The following is a 20,394-nucleotide window of genomic DNA, read 5'->3' as shown; positions in this document are numbered from 1 at the left end:
ATTGACCAGAATATATAAAGACCGGGTGGTAATGTCAAATAATGTTTTGACTTTTCTAACTTCAAGTAACCCTGACTTTCCCTCTCTCTCCATCCCTTCCCCTTCCCAGTTCTTCGACCAGTCTTACTGTCTCCAACTACATTTTATCTGTTTGCTTTGTTACAACAATGATCTATTCTACATTTTCCTTAATCTCCATTCCCTTTGTCCTGTTTTCCCACCTTACACTTCCTTATCAATGTACCTCCCTCTCCCCTGACATCAGTCTGAAGAAGGGTCTGGACCCGAAACGTCACCTACTTCTTCTCTCCAAAGATGTTTAATATCCTGCTGAGTTACTCCAGTATTTTGTGTCTATCTTAGGTGGTAATTGTGAACAGGAACTAACATGCCTCTTCACCAGGGCAATGACTACATCATTTGTACCATCCTCACTGCAGTCCAGACAGTCAAGGTACAGTTTTTAGCCTTTCTACTCTCAATAACTATGTTTCTATTAACACTAGTGTGTCTGCATCAATAAATCTGTATCTGTTCACCCCAGAGAGCCACTTTGGAAATCCATCACTTACCTCAACTCCAAAAAAAAAAATCACATTTGCTTTTGGAATCATTAATTGCAGATGGCCACTGATGTTGCACAAGCTCTCAATTAAATATTTAATCCATGAGTTTTTCCGCATATTCTTTTATTTCGAGTTTACAACCCTTCCTCTTTTAATGACTCCAACTGGAGCTATGTTCACCTTTGTACAAGACAGGACATTCTAAATCCTAACTCACTACAAATAATTCTCCTGATTCCGTGTCTGACACTGCTGCACACAGCTTTAAATCTATGCCTTCTGCTTAGTATTCTTACAGCCAGTTTCTCTTTATATAGAGTCATAAAGCATGTAAACAGGCCCATCTGCCCAATTTAGCCACGCCGCCCAAGATGCCCCATCGGCACTAGTCCCACTTGCCTGCGTTTGACCCATATCCTTCTAAACATTTCCAATCCATGTACACATTCAAGTCTTTAAAAAATTGTGATAGTATCTGCCACAATTACCTCCTCTGGCTGCTCATTCCGTGTATCCACCACCCTCTGTGTGGAAAAAATTGCCCCTCGGGTTCCTATGAAGTCTTTCCTCTCTCACAAACCAATATCCTCGGGTTCTTGATTCCCCTGCTCTGGGTAAAAGGATGTGTGCATTTACCTCATTTACTGCATCTAAATCCTTTATTATTTTATAAACATGCTGTTAAACCTTCCTGTCTCTGCTCTGAGGAAAGGATCCTTCATTCTTCCACTCTGTCCACATGACTGCAATGCCTCTTCTCCGGGCTTTATCCCCTTGAAACTATCCCACATTATGACGTGATGTTCTGGACTTCATCCGATGGTATCAGGTGATCATGGCTATTTGTAGTTCCATATAGTTCTGCAGAAACTTCTCAAGTTACTGTGGGACAGATCATTTGCTGGCTGCATCCAGAATTCTTAAATATAATTTTCTTGTTTTTGCAAGATAACAATATCAATAGAACATCTGTATAAATTGTTTCTCCCCCACTTATCACTATCTTCCACATGGAATGTCTTTCCAACACAGATCTTGCTTTTGATTTCCAGGTATTTCACTTTTTCATAACAACTACATACACATTATTATTTCAGAAAAAGTATTCGTCTTGTCTCACAGCATCTTTATCTTTTTCTCCGATTATTTCTTAAACAGTTAATCTTCTCCGTGTGATAATTTCTCTGAGCCTCCACAGACAAAAACATAGTACATGCACTGAGTTTAAAACAGTATGAAGGAACCCATTCTTTAAAAGCAAAAATAAAACTGTATTAAAGAACTTTCAAGGTATATACTCTTCCTCAAACACACTAAATGGAAAACCTATCAGCCACCATCTTATCCCCTTTGTGAATTGTGGTTCGATTGAAGTCAATGTAATTGGATTTCCAGAGGAGACTTCAATGCAGATACTGTACTTTGTGCATATGGCAAAGGTTGAACTTCTGGACCATTGTTTTAGACATATTTGTGGGATTTAAAAAAAACGTTTGCATGATGAACATTCTGTATTGAATCCCGCAGGCCACGGTGTTCAGGCTATTCCTAATCTACATTAATAGCTGGAATGAAAGAGGTTGGACAACCGGTCACTAGTTCTTAGTTAACAGAATGGCCTGAATTTGGAATTATGATGATGATGGAACAGTCGATTTTTGCCTTTATTGCAATGTGAAATGGGCACCAATTTCTGGTATAAGGACATGCGTTAAAATCTATCACAGCTGTGAACATTTGCCCAATCCTTCACAGGACTGTTCTGTTTTGATACTTTCTGCAGTAAAATCTCCAGAGATGAGTGAGTGACTTGATGTGAAATTCATGTATTCATGAACTTAAGTCGGTGTAAAACCATTACAAATGTTACACTTTACAGCTTAAGGTATAAATGGGTCTGGAATTACTGCTTTACAGCCTCACAGGCCCTGAATCAATTAATTTGCATGTATGATTTGCGTCATTCCCTAAGATAATTAAAAAAATAGCACTTTTTAAAATAATAACTATTCTATTCTTTAAACATTCTCTTTAATTCTATTATATTTCAGCTTCTATATTAACTTTTTAATTCTCTGTAATATCTAAAATGTATCCAGTTTTACTGGAATTACACTCTTTAAGCACTCCAGCATCCTCTTCCTAGCCTCAACAAAAAGACTAATGGGCCTGTCCCACTTAGGCGATTTTTCAAGCGACTGTTGAGTCGACAGCAGTCGCCTGAAAAACTAGTGACTGGAACGGCGAGTGTCAGAGTGGAACACACACACACATCGCTTCCTTCACCAGCCCGTTATGGGGGGCGGGGGACAGGGCATGTGGGGGGATCGCTGTCTGAGTGAAATTCACAGGGTGCAAAGCCAATGTGATACAGAAACACACCACGATGAACAGGAAGGTTGGCGCTGTAAATAAGGCGGTGAAAGCACAGTGTACGGGGTCACGTAAGTCCTTTAAAAGATGGGAGGAGAAGGGGGGAGGAGTGGGGACAACGTTTAAGAAGCCAGAGATACACGGGTGTGAAGCTCGGTGGACATTAACATTACCGTTCGGTTATCCTTGTTTCTGAAAACTACTGCTTACGTTTTTTTTCCCCCAATGAGCCAATGAAACTGGCTACAACCTACGAGAACCCACTAGGACCTCCTGACGACCCACCCATGGCACAAGAGTTCTCGCTACTCTCTTTGGTGGCTTCATTCTGGTCGCTACTAATTTTTCAACACGTTGAAAGATTCGCGGCGACCATAATCATGCCGCAATTAGTTCCCAGAATGCGGAAATTCCTCACGAACATGAAGGCGACTACCCGGCAACCACCCGTGAACATGTGGCGACCGCATAGTCTCCTGCAGTCGCATAAAAACTCGCCTGAGTGGGACAGGCCCATAAGTCCTTTTGATCCTCTCACACAATGGTAAAATGGAGAATCCAAGGATAATGAATAGAGCATCATCTGGTTGGCATAGAGTCTAATAGGCCTTAGTACTGTTAGCTTGGAAAGCACCCTCTTATTAATTCAGGAATGCATAGAGTGTTAGAAAATGTTGTTAAAAGTGCTCAAAATAAGTGGGAAAGCAGACTCTGTCCATGTAGTTGAGTTGCTATTCTAAAGGGGCAGTCCCACTGCGGCAACCTAATTGGCGAGTTTAGAAGAGTTTAGAAGAATTTAGAAGACTAGCTTCGGGAAAATTGGACACCGAATAGTGGAGACTGAAGACGACCTCCTTCGATCTCCTTTGACCTCCCTTCGATTATGTTGAAGACTATCTACGACTACCTTCCACTACCCTCGATTACTTACGAATAACATGCCGACCTACTTCGACTAAACCTATGAGTAAAAAAAAAGAAGATTTTTTCCCTGGTGACCTTTTTTTACTCGTGGGCATTTTTCAGCATGTTGAAACATACTCCGTGATCTAGCCGAGGCCTCGGGTATGCGGGGACTACTCTCAAGCATGAAGGAGAGTTACAAAGACCTCCTAGGACCTCGTGTCGACCATGCTGCGAGTACGAGTCGAGGGCATACTCTTCTAAACTCGCCAATTAGGTCGCCGCAGTGGGACAGCCCCTTTAAGCACTTCTAATGACCCAAAATGTTTTACTGCACTGAGGTCAATATAGTAATATAGGAAACTTGGCAGCCAACTCGGCAATGCAAGCTCAAGCAATGTGTCCGAGTTGTCCCATCCTTTCTGCCTCTCGTGTATTATCTCCCCTATTTGCCTTCTTTATTTGTGTTTGTGTGATAAATACAAAGCCAAATACAAATACAAAGTTCGGGAGAAACCCTCCATTATTCCTTGAAATCCTGTCATGGGACATTTGATGCCCAACTGAGAGAGGGGACAGACCCTTAATTTATTATCACATTTCATCGCAGGCACCTCTTTCAAATGGCACTGGAGTGTCAGTTTCATATCCTTGGGTGGGGGAAGTAGACAGACTATTTCAACAAAATATATTCAGAGAGAATCAAGGGTATTGCAAATAAATTCAATTCACAAAGAACTAGGTTAGATGTTTGAAGCTTTTGTTATCCCAAAGAACCACCAATTTTTGGAACAAGTTGCCAACTAGCAAAAAAGCGTGTATTCACTGCAGGAATTTGAAAGTGCGGTGCTTTTATCGCTGATCTCATCACTTAGTCGGGACAAGCACAATGCTGACAATGCACCTTGTCTGAAGATAAGGTGCTGTACCTTGAACTAGTGTCGTGCTTCATGGGAACAATGGAAGCACCAGTGAGACAGGGAATAAACAGAAGCAGAAGGTCAGGGCAGATAATATAAAGCACGAGAACTGAAAGAGACAGGGCGAGCTACGAGGAAAGGCAAATAGGGAGATAATAGAAGGAAACAGAAGGGGAGGGACAACAGAGACACACCATTTGGAAGAGCTGCCATCTTTGAAATCTAAAGCCCTATCCTGACTCTCAGTTGGGCATCAAAAGTTGCATGGCTAAGGAATAATGGAGGAGTTCTCCCCAACATCCTGGCTTTGCTGCCATGTTTCCCATATTACTATATTGACCTCAGTCAATATTAATTTTCCTATGTGAGGAATGAACTACAGATGCTGGGTCGGTGAGAGTGGCAAGTTTGGTGTTACTAGATAATTCCCAAATGCTCGCCCTTTGATAAAACTTGGGCTATCATTGAGATAATTTGAAAATCTTCAGAAGCACAGTAAAATTTGCTCTTAGTTATCTCAAGATTTTGTGGGGTTTCTGTTCTTTGACTCTCAGGCCACAAATCGAAAGTCACAACATTCAGCTCCCCCTTTTGGCTGGGAAGGCAAGTTGCAGTGCTGCTTTCAATTGAAGTTGTAGTGCTGTTGGGTCTTCGGTTGAATGGAGGGGAGGGGATGAGGGGAGGGGAGGAGGGGGGGGGGGGGGGTTGGGGGGAGGGATGATTACTTCAAAAGTGGAAAGATAAAACTTTAAGGGGCATCTTCTGGTTCTTTCACAAACATGTACCTTTATGAAGATGGACACCATGGACAAATGTATAATTTTAAAAATAGGTTATTGTCTCAGAAAACCTCCTAGCAAAAGCCAGCCGAAAGAGGTAAGAGGGTGTTTCCAAACTGAGGATGTCAAGTTGTGTCTATAATCAAGCATTCAACATCATAATGCAAATGAACAACACCACTCTCATTCAAAGAATAAGTGGAAGGCTTTGATTATTATGTATCCACCAATTGTGATGTCTGAGAGACACAGTCCTATTAGAATGCTCTGTTACAGCTGAGGAGTACTACAGTCAAAACCATGTATCACATAGAACTGATTGGGTTCTAAATTCATGAACAGCACTTTGAGAAGCTGGCCCTCTGCAGATAAAAATGTTCATGTTATGCCATTCCCAGCTTGTAAGGAACAAATGTCCTTTCTCGCACAGTGTCCTCCATACCAATTGGCAACTAGGGTTCGAGATGTAAGCTGCCAGCTCTCTTCTTCAATTGAAAACAGCACTGGGTATCAATTCTCCTGTTTCCAATTCTATGGCATCATTTAACATTGAGAAAATAAATCCACAAGAGCTGCATCCTGATGGAGCACCTCTGATATTCCCCAAGATCAGGAATACAAAGCCATGTCATCTCATGTTACACTGCACTTCAAAAACATCTGGCATATCTCAGCAAATCTCCACTCTGTAATCATCTACTGTCAACAAGATTCTTGCTTTAAAACAAATTTGACATAATTAGACATTTTTATCTGCGTTCACCAACATCATCTCTCCCTGCATTAGTAAGCATCCATTTATCAGGGCTCCTTTGAAGTCTTGTTCCAATTATTCCTACCTTCTTCTGACAGGGAGGGAAATTAACACTAAATGTAACCCCTCTTTCAACATATTTTTTCTCCTTACTTTAAAATGAGAAACTCTTTACCTCCCCCCAGCTTTCCAGTTTCAAACAAAGTCATGAAATTACAATGTGATGAAATACTGAGAAAGAACAAATGAGTTCTGGAGCATATGTCTGAAGATTTTTGCAGGGAGAAGAGGAAGGTAGATTAGTTGTTAACAAGACCTATGGAATACATTCCCATATGGGACAATAGTTAGAGTTAGACTATAATTCTGGTCACGAAATTGCAGGAAGATGCATTAGCAATACAGCAGAGATATATTTGGACATTGCCAGTACTGGTGAAATGGGGAGAGACTCCTTAAATGGAGTAGTTTCCCCAGAAGGCAGAAGATTGAATTGAAGTGTATAAAATTGACGTGGCTGGAAAGAGTCGATAGGAACAACCCATTTTCTTTCACTCAATGGCTAATAACTGGGAAGTATAAATTAAGGATGATTGTTTAAAGGATTAGAGAGTAGCTGGTGAAAAATATTTAAACTGGATCTTAGGAACCCATTGACATTGAAGGTACATAAGTTCATAAATTGTAAGAGCAGAATTAGGCCATAAGGCCCATCAAATCTTTCCCTCTCAACCCAATTCTCCTGCTTCTCCCCATAACCCCTGACACCCATACTAAACAAGAAACTGTTAATTTCTGCATTCAAAATATGCATTGATTTTCATCCACGGCCTTCTGTGGTTGAAGAAGTAGAAACAATCAACATGTATAAAAAGTATTTGGATGACCATTTGATATGCTGTAATCTATGGAGCAACATAAAAGGCTGGCTTGATCTTTGTTAGTCGCCATGGACCCAATGTGCTAATGGTCTTGTTTATGCCTTGAATCTCTAACCTTTAACACCCAATCTTTTTTTTATGTTCTTAATTTATATTGCTTTGCTGGGGTTCTGAACATTGACCTTGGACTACACTTTGACTTCTCCACATTTTTCCATGTAATGGTCACTACTTCATTTTCATCCAAACTAAGTTGGGAGTTTGAAGGGACACATGCATATCCTAACAATGAAACCACAATCTTTGTCTACTACAATGAAACTTTTGGAGAATTGATAATGCAGGAGATAATGAGAAGATCCATGGTACGTTCTGAGTGAAGGTAAAGCATGTCTTAGCAGATTGATCAACAGTTGTTCGTCTGTTTGAAGACCAGACAAAATGGAAGTTACGAGGGGCTCTTTTGACCATAATATCATGGCATTAACAAAAGACAAGCCAATTTTGTAACAAGAACAATCACTTATGAAAGACCTGCTGCCTTTGATCTCCTATGTGTGAAAAGTTACATTGAAAATATTATTTTTGCCAGTATTTCTTAATGCAAATAGTTGAACTCTCATGAATGCATTTGTTAAATCTGCGATTTAACAGATTTTAAGGAAGTTACATAAACCAAACTGATCACCAATGCAAAATAGAACAAATTACAGTTACATTCAGATTAGCCTTGTGGCTATGTGTTTTAGTTTGAAATTTATGCATGAAAATGAATGATCAGTTCCACTCAAAGACAAATTTTGCACTCTTCTTACAATTACAGAAAGGATATCAAAGCCGTGACAACACCAAATGCTGAGCCCATGGCAAATGAACCAGCAAAGATCCAGGCAAAGTTCCCAACGGATGTAAAGAAAGCAGTGGCATCAAACATGTGGGGATTGTCCTTTGGGCTGTAGATGGATATGGAGCTAACAAAAAGAAAATAAGAATAATTAGCATTACACTGGAGTCAGAACAAAGTAACACACCAGAGGATTCACTTGTAAACAAATCATAGTTGCTTATAGGACAAGTACAATTGGAATCAAAACCCTGAATGGACCATTGACTTTTATTGCCAAGGAAACAGCATTCTTACTCTTGTTTGAACAAACCCCATCTGGAAATAATATTCAGTTTTAGGTGCATAATACCCAACTTCAACAGCATTATGCTTTTTTGCCAAACTGATGTGAAGGCACGATTTTTAAATTAGCAGTACAATATACATAAGCTTACCTTGTAGTGTGTAGAGTTCCCAAGTTTAATACATTATTTAGGGTACCTTTGATTTAGTTTTGGATTTTGCAAGAGACAACCAGGTACCAATTAGCCGAATTCTTATTAAGTAGAAGAATAGATTGAAGCTAATTAATTACACTTATATTGGATTCCAATGGATTCAAGCAATTGAACCGCACCTGTTTCTCTATAGTCAAAGTTGTTTTTATGTTAAATATGCTTTAAGAAATATCACCTTTAAGATAGGCTCAGTGTTAAAGAATTGGAGGGCATTCCACACGGCTCCCAGGTCTGAGCATGTCCAGGTCATAAAAGCATCACTCAAATGGTTGTTACATAAAATAAGGGCCAATTGAGATCAGGGATAACATATTACTGTGGACCGAAGATTTGATGAAGTGCAACATTTGGCTCACAGAGGGACTGTCGAGTTGACAGGATGGATGCACAGCCACACTCTCCTCTGACGGGGGAGCTTACAACTTGGGACATGAACACAGCATTAGTCTTTCAGGAGTGAAATGCAGCAGATTGTGGGAATTCTCCTTCCCCAGAGGACCGTGGAAGCTCAGACTGTCAGATTCATTCAAGGCTGGAGTTGGCAGATAGTTGGACTCAAAGAAATTTAGCAGATACATGGGAAAATGAATGGAGATAGGGTATCAGGCATACTATTGAATGGCAGAGAAGGTATAATCCTGCTTTTATTTCTTAGGTTCTTGCATACACCATAGGATAAATACATATGCATTGGTCTTAATATTTTTTTAAATGTTTCGAGCCAATACTTCAGGAGAACATTCCTCATTCCACTGTTTACATTTTGCACATAAGCTATAATAATGGACATCCAAAATGAAGTCTCCACAATGAAGGATGCAAAGTGCTCGAGTAACTTAGCATGTCAAGCAGCGTCTCTGGAGAACATGAATAGGTAACATTTTGGTTCAATCCAAAACATCAACTATCCAAGTTCTCCAGAGATGCTGCCTGACCTGCTGAGTTATTCCAGTACTTTGTGTCCTTTTGTGTATTAACCAGCATCTGTAGTTCCTTTGTTTCTTCATCCTTTCTTAAAATTGTTATTTTATACTGTTGTTGATTTTAAAGCCTTCTCTACCAAGAGTTAGTCATCCTGACAATAAAGATGAACAATTACTTGGAGCAACTTGTCAAAAGATTATTCCAACATGATCTGACTTACAGTAAGTGTTGACTTGAGTGTGATTGGGTGACCAATCTTCCTCTTAAGTACAGTGATCATGGATTAATAATTTTTAGATCTCCTGACATTTTTGCAAATCTGGGTCCAAAACCAGTGTAGGGTCACAACCAAAACATGTGCACCATTAGAAATGTATCATAATCATAGATTTGTGCAGCACATAAAATAGGCCCTTATGCTCACCACATTCATGCCAATTATTTTGCCCTCTACTCCAATCCCATTTACCTGCATGAGGAACATATCCTCTTATACCATATCTGTTTATTCTTTGCTAGTTATCCTAGGCATCGTGGCCTAATCCAGCTAAGCAGGAATTCTCCACCCAACTTCCAATTTTTTTTTTAAACTCCAGGTGTTTCTGCATTGACATCTTCCATTTTCCTTTTATTGCATCCCAATATTCCCACCTCCTAATCTCAAATCCCATTTAGTGGTTGGTTGGTGTTATAGCTTCCTCACCAACGAAAGAGATCTTTAGATCAAAATGCTTTTGTGTGCATTTCTGAGAAAGATGTTTACATAGAAACATAGAAAATGGGTGCAGGAGGAGGCCATTCGGCCCTTCGAGCCAGCACCGCCATTCATTGTGATCATGGCTGATCGTCCCCTATCAATAACTCGTGCCTGTCTTCTCCCCATATCTCTTGACTCCACTAGCCCCTAGAGCTCTATCTAACTCTCTCTTAAATCCATCCAGTGATTTGGCCTCCACTGCCCTCTGTGGTAGGGAATTCCATAAATTCACAACTCTCTGGGTGAAAATTTTTTTTCTCACCTCAGTCTTAAATGACCTCCCCTTTATTCTTTAGATAAATCCCTGGGCTTAGTTTTTCTAGTAGATTTCCAGGTACAATTTGTGTTGTTTTCATTCGCTTTCTGAGTGTCCAACATATCAATGCAATTGGTTCAACTGGAAGACCTGTCTTTCTTGGAATGACCATTGAAATGTGTATGTCTGTGAGAAAAGCCACCATGGTATGGCATCAGTTCCAAAAAAGTAATTTATGTATGCTTTTCCTCAAACAATAAAAAAAGCACCGTCTACAATATCTGGTTATATTAAGCAAGATTACAATATCAATTTAAATCATGCTAGATTTAAAGAGACACTACCCTAAAACACACATTGTCAGTGCATGGCAACTGTGTTTCTCTTTTTATTTACAACAGTGAACGGAAATTTGCAGACCTGCGTTTTTACACGGCTGCAAACATTACTGTCTGAAAACATTTACAAACCAGATGCAGTCTTTGCTTCTTCTCTAATCCAATAATGAGATAAATACCAACATTCCTGATCCACTTGTAAAATGGTCACATAAGCTTCTCCATTAAAGATGTAATCTGTGGATACTAGTTGCACAGACTGTCAGATAGTGGATTATTCATGAACCCATATGCTTTGCATTGAAGTATTCAATATTCGCCAACAGTCCATTTATTAATTGCAATGATTTTCATTGGTATTTATGTTTAACAAATGATCTTTTCTGGCAGTAAGATTTTCCAATAAGAGAGATCAACATGTAATATTTAATAAATTGCATTTGTTGAATGACAGGGGAAATAAAGTAAACTGTAATTGCTGCTGCTCTAGTGGAACTAATCAGAATTTATGTCCAATTTTAATCCAAGAACAAGCTGGCAGGGCTGGACTGCCATTTTGCAGCCTGGATTAGGCGATATTAGCTACAAAGAGAGATAGAAACATAGATAATAGGTGCAGGAGTAGGCCATTCGGCCCTTCGAGCCTGCACCGCCATTCAATATGATCATGGCTGATCATCCAACTCAGTATCTTGTACCTGCCTTCTCTCCATACCCCCTGATCCCTTTAGCCACAAGGGCCACATCTAACTCCCTCTTAAATATAGCCAATGAACTGGGCTCAACTACCTTCTGTGGCAGAGAATTTCACAGATTCACCACTCTCTGTGTGAAAATTATTTTTCTCATCTCGGTCCTAAAAGACTTCCCCCTTATCCTTAAACTGTGACCTCTTGTTCTGGACTTCCCCAACATCGGGAACAATCTTCCTGCATCTCGCCTGTCCAACCCCTTAAGAATTTTGTAACATTTTATAAGATCCCCCCTCAATCTTCTAAATTCTAGCGAGTACAAGCCAAGTCTATCCAGTCTTTCTTCAGATTGGACAGAATCTCTGAGGTTAGATTGTTCTAAGAGGTTTAGGGGAGACTTGATGGAAAATTATGATAAAATTATGAGAGGCATAGTTGGATAGACAGTCAGAGTCTTTTTCCCAGGGTGGCAATGTGAAAGACTAGAGGGTATAACTTTCAGGTGAAAGGGGCAACGTTTAAAGGAGATGTGTGGAGCAAGTTTTTTATACAGAGGATGGATGGTACCTGGAATGTATTGCTAGGGAGGTTTGTGGAGGCACATATGATAGCTTTTAGATAGGAAATGGACATGCAAAAAATAGAGCAATACGGATAATGTGCGGACAGAGTAGATTAGTTTGTCTTGGTATCATGTTCGGCACAGACATTGTGGGTCGAGAGGCCAATATCGATGTTCTATGATTCACTGAAGTCTGATCCTCGGATGTCTATGCTGGTTGGATGGCTCAGATTAAATTGATTTTTTGGTGCTGAGAAGAGGTCCATGTTTCGGGTTGCGTCTAACAAACATCAAACCTCATAGATGTCTAGACCATTTTTGCTGATAAACTTTAAGCCCGGTCTTAAAAACGTTAACACTTTATTTCTTGCACATTCAATACACTTTCACTTTCATAGTTCATCAAAACCAAGGTAAGCTTGAGGAAACAAAGTAATACAGGTCGCTCCGGCACCTAGTTTTTTTTGGTAAACCAGCATCTGCAGTTCCTTGTGTCTAAAAACAGTTGCATCAGCCTGCATGTGGTCAGAACGCCACTGCATATGCTTAGTGTGTACAGTGTGTTTGTGAGTATATGTCCACTTACACTGTGCTACATCTGTGCAGCATAGTCTAGGTCTCCAATCATCCTGGACCACCTTGGCATTGGAATAAGAACTCATTCTGACAAGGCCCTGCGATAGCTTACAGTATGTGCAATAGCCATTTCACTATTAGAAAGACACAGGAATCTGCAGGTACTGGAACTGAGCAAAAAAAAAAACTGCTGGAGGAACTCAGCAGGTCAGGCAACATTTATGGAAGGAAAATGACAGATGACATTTTGGGTTGGAACCCATCTGCGGGCATATATTTACAGAAATCAAGCTTAGTGAATGTGGACTCGAATGCAAAGGTCAGTGACAAAATAAATAAAAGATCAAGAATAGACTACTAACCAGCTTGGCGAATGCACAGTCAGGAGGAATAGACTGTTAACTAGCTGAGTGAATGCACAGTCAGGACGAATAGACTACTCACTGAATGATCAATTTCTTACTGTCTGTCTTCAAAAGAATCAAGGATCCAGCAGGAATAAAGAATTGAAAGACGTAAGAATTTGGTAAAAAATAAAATGAGCAATATCAGTGAACTCGTAAATCCCAAGGATCAAATGATTTACATCCCAGACCATGAAAGAAGTGGTTTTAGAGATAGTGGATACTCTGTTTATCATCTTCTGTAGTTTGTGTCCATAACACATAGAAGCAGAATTAGGCTATTCAGACCATTAATTCTGCCACATCATTCAATCATGGCTGATCTATTTTTCCCTCTCAATCTCATTCCCCTTCCTTCTCCAGTAATCTTTCACACCCTTACTAATCAGGAACCTATTAGGAAATAGAGGGAGCAAAACTTAAAGTGCTGGAGAAATTCAAAGGGTCAGGCCACGTCTGTGGAGAGAATGAGCAGGAGACATTTCGGATTGGGACGCTTTTTCAGAAGGTTCATTACCTCCAACGATGCTTCTTGACCCACTGAGTTATAGAGTCACGCAGCATGGAAAAAGGCCATTCGGCCCAACTCATTCATGCTGACCAAGAAGCCCCATCAAAGCTGATGCTATTTGCCTGCATTTGGCCCATATCCCCCTAAATCTTTCCTATCCATGTACATCCAAGTGGCTTTTAAATGCTGTTATAGTACCTGCCTCAACTACCTCTTCTGCCAGCTCATTCCACATTCTCGGTGTAAAGGTTATCTCTAGGTTCTGAATAAATCTTGCCCCTTTCACCTGTATTCTGGTTCTTGATTCCTCTACCCTGGGTAAAAGACTCTGTGCATTCATCTGTGCTTTTATGCCTCTCTCAGCCTCCCGTGCTCTAAGAAACAAAGTACAAGCCTACCACCCTTTCCTTACAGTACCTCCTGCACTTTGTGTTTTGCTCGAGATTCCAGCAGCTGTAGGTCCTTGTGTCACTATGTGCAGGTATTTGGGATTAGTCTGAAACGGCGCCATTATTGACAGACCCAGTGAGCCGATGGGCCTATTCCTGTGCTGTATCATTCTACCTATGTTCTATGAATGAAAGAGCAGGCTTAAAGGGCCAGAAAGACTATACCTGCTCTTATGTCTTATGCTCTTACGTTCAATCAGGGCAGAAAGACTACTAATTACTCAATGATTGCACAGGCGGTGGAGAAGACTACCAACTAACTAAGTGATTGCACAAACAAGGAAACAGACTAACAAGTAGCTCAATGAAGGCAGATTCACGGAGAATAAGCCGGTGCCTAATTTTAGGGATGTGAACTCAGGTGGAATAGATTAATTTGTAATTATGCAAGTAGAGGCATAAATGTTTCAGTGTTTATTTCAATGGCTGTAGACTGATACATGATGCTATGAATGCCAAATAGGTTACTACCAGCTGGTGTAAGGCCAGAAACAGCAAGCCCAGGTAGTATGAATCACTGTCAAATGTAGTAAATCAGGTTGACTTGAGATTGTAGAATGGAGTGAAGTTTTTATTGAAATAAAAGATTTCCTTGTAAAATAAAAATAGGGAAACTGACTGCTCCCTGCAATAGTGAACATAGACAAAGTTTGAATGAATCATACGGAAGACAAACTCATCTGGAACATATCGCCCCACAGTGGAGTAATAAGAGATTCAACGACAGAATGCTATAAACAGACTAATACCTGATTAAATGTGCAAAAGCATGCCTTTGGGACTTAGAAAATGCTGGAGAAATGCAAATTGCTGGAGAACACAGATAGATGACGTCTGTAAGAGGGTCCAGACCCAAAACGTCACCTATCCGTGTTCTCCAGGGACTTTATGTTTCTATGTTGCCTGACACGCTGAATTACTCCAGCACTTTGTGTCTTTTTTTGCTAACCAGCATCTTCTGTTCAATGTATCTCCTTCTTAAGACTTAGAGTTTGAACAAAGGGAAACAAAAATAAGCTGAGAGGATGGTCAAATCTTAGAGGATTCTCAAAGAGCGCAAAATAAGTATAAGATGAAGTAAAATTATAAGTATAAGATGGCAGAGCGTAAAGCAAGCCCTTTGGCTCACAATGTCATAGTCGAACATGTTAACCTTATCAAATCTGCCTCAATGTGATCCATATCCCTCCATGTAACTATCTAAAAGATGTTTAAACGGCATTATCGTATCTGTCTCCTCCACCACCCCTGGCAGCACTGTCAGCATCAAAGGCAGTGCCCGAGATTGGAAGAAGCCTTTGGAGAGGGAGTGGAGGAGGTTTACCAGAATGCTGCCCTGATTAGAGGGTATTCGCTAAAAGGAGAGGATGGATACGCCTGGACCTCCCTTTCTAGAACTTCAGAGGCCAAGAGAAGACCCAATAGAAGTATATAAAGTTATGAGAGGCAAAGTTAGGGTAGACAGTGAGACCCTGCATATCTATCTGCCTCTTAAATGCCACTATCGTATATGTCTCCACCACCACAGCTGGAAGCACGTTCCAGGCACCCATCATCCTCTCTTTAAAAACCGTGCCCCACACATCTCCTTTAAATGTTGCCCTTTCATTTCAAGCTATACCCTCCAGTCTTTGATATGTCCACCCTGGGAAAGCAGTTCAGACTTTCTACCCTTTCCATGCCTCTCATATTTTTGTGTACCTCCACAAGAATTTCCAGTTTCTGCAGTATTTTGTTTTCGTCATGGTAAGCAGCCAACTGCATTGAAGTTATTCATTAAGTTTAGCATACTTCTTGCTTTGAAGTCCTTGTTTCAAAACAAATTAATGAAAAAGGACCCTCTTTGTTGAGACCTGGTGATTTTAGTTTTTAGTTTAGTGATGCAGTGTGGAAACAGGCCCTTCAGCCCACCGAGTCCACATCGACTAACGATCACCATCCACTAGTTCCATTCTACACACTAAGAGCAATTTACAGAAGCCAATTAACTTCCAAATCTGCAAGTCTTTGGAATGTGGGAGGAAATCGGATCACCCGGAGAAAACCCTCATGGCCACAGGGAGAACGTACAAACTCCATACAGACACCATCCATTGTCAGGATCTAACCCGGGTCTCTGGTGCTGTAAGGCATGGCGGCATGGTGGTGCAGCGGTACAGTTGCTGTCTTACAGCACCAGAGACCCGGGTTTGATCCTGACTACTGGTGCTTGTCTGTACAGAGTTCGTACATTTCCCCCATGACTGCATGGGTTTTCTCCAGGACCACCAGTTTCCTCACACACTCCAAAGGTTTGTAGGCTTATTGGCTTGGTAAAATTGTAAATTGCCCCTAGTGTGTAGGATAAAGTTAATGTACGGGAATCGTTGGTCGGTGCGGACTCGGTGGGCTGAAGCACCTGTTTCCACGCTCTACCTCCAAACTAAACTAAAATCTACTGCATCCCCACGTTCCGCCCCGCTGGTATTTCAGTGCCATATTTTATATTTCAGATTGCACTAAAATTCAGTTATTCAACTCCCTACCTTTCCAAAGCATGGCAAGCTCAAAGAGTTGAATGGACCATTTGAACACTGAGCATTGCAGGCAATTTAATACTTCTCTAATCTCATGCAATCTAGGTTTTCTCCCCTGAAAGTAATCAAGGAGGCGAGACACTGATGGACAAAATGCATCAAAAAGACAAGAAGAGCAGATGTGCACTGGATTTAATGAGAACAAACTGATAGCCTAGATTTTAATAAGGCCAGAGATGTCTCTGATCCTTTTGTTTAACCTTTTCCTTAAGTTCATCAAACATTCATTTTCTTAAAACCTGCCTGACAGTTTTTGTTTAAAACTTAATTTTAACTCTTCAATGGGAAATTATGGAAGAACTCAAGAGAAGTAATATATCTGATAGAAATGATAGATGGAAGCACAATTTAATAAGGAATACTTTTATACTTTTCTATATTCATTGGAGGGATGTGGGGTTTTCACATTGAGACAGCATCTAAAGGCCCATACCGCTGTGTCCTTGAGAAGGTGGTGGTGAGCTGCCTTCTTGTACCACTGTAGTCCTTGGGGGTAAGGCTAGACCAACAATGCTATTAGAGAAGGAAGTTTCAAGATTGTGACCCAGCAAGAATGAAGGAACGGTGTGTGGCTCGAAAGGTAACTTGTAGGTGATGTTATGCTTTTATGCAATGATGCTATGCTTTTACTGCCTGTGTTTTACTAGCTGACAGAGGTCGTGTTTGGAAGATGCTGTCCAAGGAGTCTGGGTGAGTTTCTGCAGTGCATCCAGTAGATGGTACAAATCGCTGCTGCTATGCGTTGGTGATGGAGTGTGTGAGTTCTTGTAGCCTATCAAGTGGGCTGCGATGTCCTGTAGGGCATTCAGCTTCTTGAGTGTTGTTGAAACTACACTCATCCAGCCAAGTGGATCATACTGTATCTCACTGTTGACTTAGGCCTTGTAGATTGTGGACATGCTTGTGAAGTTAGGAGGTAAGTTACTCGCTGCAGAATTCATAGCCTCTGACCCACCCTAGTAGCAACTTTGAGGCCACTAGTTCAGTTTCTGGAGATTCAATTTTCAGATAGCGATAGTCAGAATATTTTAGGCAGTTGGACTTCAGAAAAGGACAATGCAATAAAAATAATACAGTGCACACCAACCAGCAGTTTTAGGGACTAAACCTCACAAGGAGAGATACTCGGAGGGAAAATAAAACAAACACTGCCCTCAGAGTTGATTGAGGTGTTTAATATGTTTAGGGGCAATGATAATCCACCCAGCAGTATCCTAAATAAATCAGAATAAGAGGTAGTGAGTGTGAAATTTGCCAGCCTCTAGCAACAAATTAAAGTTACAGCATTTTTCCACATTTGTAAAGGTGAAAATATTCCCAGAACTTACAGTTGATGCTGTGTCTGTTCCCATCTTCATGCCACATTCAAATACTTGCCTGTGCAAATAATTTTCAGAAACTCTGAAAGATATTTCCACTCAGCTGGTAAACATATATCTCAGCTGCACATTAACCTCCCATCCCTTCTTCCTTCCATCAATTCTATTTATATTTGATTCCCAATAGCAATCAATAATGAGAAGGAAGTCAGACCCTCACAAAAGAAAATCAATTTCCATCAGGCAACTTTTCACTTCTTCAAACATGTAATCAGTAGGCAGCCCACACTGATTCAGGTATGTAATTAATGACCTCGATCCAGATGAGTCTGTAGATTTTTGCAAATATTATCAGTGCTGTGCATTCCTACCCTGCCATGCCTGATTGAGCAGCGAAGTCAACAAATCAAACAATAATAACCACAGCAGTTTTCACACAAGAAAGTGTTTGATATTTCACAGCTGAAAGCCGACACGCTGCTGCAGAAAGGGACATCAGAAAAAGCGAATAAAACTTTGGGTAATGAGGTTTGTTTTAAGGCTGGTCTTAATAGAAGGAGAGGTGGGAGAGATTTAGAAAGGGAACTCTTGGGCTTTGATTGGGATGAAGGTATGGAGGGCTGCACAAAGGGCCAGAGGTTTTGAGGAATATAAAGAGCTCGACAGGTGATAGAGTTGAAGAAGATTACAGAGGTAAAGGGGGAAAGGTCATGACAGGATTTGAAGACAACGAGAATATTCAAAGAGGAGGTGCAGAAGGTTTGAGATTTAATGTGTGTTGGCAAGTAGATAGTCGATGTGTGAGCGGATATTGACACAGGTCGGATAGACAGTTTGCTTGCATTTTGTATAACCATATTTTTAATGCACTTGCTCAGTCTGGAGTTATTCAGAATGTAAACCATTATACTGAACTGACTTGCCCACCCAGGATGTGGCATTAGGAGATATGAATTCAATGGTAATCCAACAATATCTCCTGTTGCATTTAATATTGAGAAAATCCACAGCTCTTTTCCTGGTTTCTATGATTTTGCCAGTGGAATTATTTCAATATACGGAACAGTACTTAAGCATTTGTTGCCCAGAGCATGCTATAAGGAAGCACAAGAGTGGCAGATGGATGCAGTTCGTGTGGAAACAAAATTGCCTTAAGCATTGAGTCTAGAGTTTAGATGACATCGCTAAATCACAGCTTTGTATGAGCTGCAACTACCCTCTACATCAGTCTTTGCAGTCTCCCTCTTGTTATGAAGTGTGTGCTCTTTTTTTGTCAAGGCAACAAAAACTAAACCATTAACTCAAAAATCACACCAACCTTGATCGATTAAAGTCTTAATGCACTAAAAGCCATTCTAAATTGCCACGCACAATGATTAATAAAGTTATACACATTTGCAGTGCTTTATAAATTAGTAGACTGGATGGTTTCCATGGCAATTCTTTGCCATAATAGCAGACTCCATTTTTATCCAATGCAACAGTAATTCCTGTGTGCACAGATGATTGAGTTAACCTGTGTCAGACTGTGCCGTTCCATAATAGGGTACACAACCTATTTATTTCAAGTGCATAACACACCTCAAATAAGTATCCTGGAGGTATAAATGGATGGAACTGAATTTTAGAAGCAGAGTACAGTGTACATGCATTATTATGCATAAACATCTCATGTTCAGCACGACAAAGATGATAAATTTCAAAACTTCAGAAGTTTTAAAATTAATCATTCACTCATGGGATGTGGAATTCATGGGCAATGTCTGTGTTTATTGCACATCCTAAATACTCCTAAAGTGGGGAAGGAGTTAAAAATTAATTACATCTAAGTTAGCAACTCCTGACAATCAGAGTCATCTCCTTCAATGTTTCCCAGGAGGAAGCTTTGATTGACTCACTGATTGGATGGCTTTGTTTATTAACCAGGAGATCCCTGGTGCAATAACTACTTGTACGCAATGTGTTCCATTCCATTTAATGCTGTCTCCTTTTTCAACTCTAATAATATACACAATACAATAATAATCTTGAGGGCATGTAGGAGAGAAAGACCATCACTGACACTGGGCAATTTGGTTCAATGCTTCAATGGTTCAATGGTGCTTTATTCTCACGTGTTCAAATGCACAGTGAAATTATTTACTTACACACAGTCCAGTAGAGTATCACCATACCACCTCCGATCAGCAGTTGTGCAGAAATAGTCGACTGAGCCTGCAGGCAAGAGGTGCCAGCCAAGTTTAGCGACATTTTCCAAGTCAAGTCCACGCTCCAGTTGTTAAGAGCGATGCCCGATTCAGGCAAGCACCAGGGTGCTGCGAGCCTCCAGCCATCGCTTTCCCTTGGTCGACCAGCAACCGATGTCCACTCCGTGCCCGTCTACCTTTGTTCACCGGGGGAGCCTCCTGCAGCTAACCTTAAGGGCGCGGTAGGTCAGGCCCAGGTTCCCTCTCCTCCCCTCTCCGACCGAACTCTCCCGTCGCGTCCATCATTGTCGCCGGCTCTATCCT

General features: G+C 40.7%; 1 protein-coding gene across 1 annotated transcript in view; it reads right to left on the bottom strand.

Annotated features, from left to right (window-relative positions):
- The window catches only part of slc9a9 (solute carrier family 9 member A9), a 323,375-nt gene that overhangs the window by 221,849 nt on the left and 81,132 nt on the right, over positions 1-20,394 (bottom strand). Inside the window, exon 7 of the mRNA XM_033031006.1 lies at positions 8,009-8,147. Within this exon, the coding sequence (XP_032886897.1) occupies positions 8,009-8,147 (139 nt within the window). The remainder of the gene's footprint in view (positions 1-8,008; positions 8,148-20,394) is intronic.

The sequence above is a fragment of the Amblyraja radiata genome, chromosome 13, assembly GCF_010909765.2.
Source record: "Amblyraja radiata isolate CabotCenter1 chromosome 13, sAmbRad1.1.pri, whole genome shotgun sequence".
In the NCBI taxonomy this organism is placed as follows: Eukaryota; Metazoa; Chordata; class Chondrichthyes; order Rajiformes; family Rajidae; genus Amblyraja; species Amblyraja radiata.
This window is presented reverse-complemented; position numbering and strand designations above follow the sequence as displayed.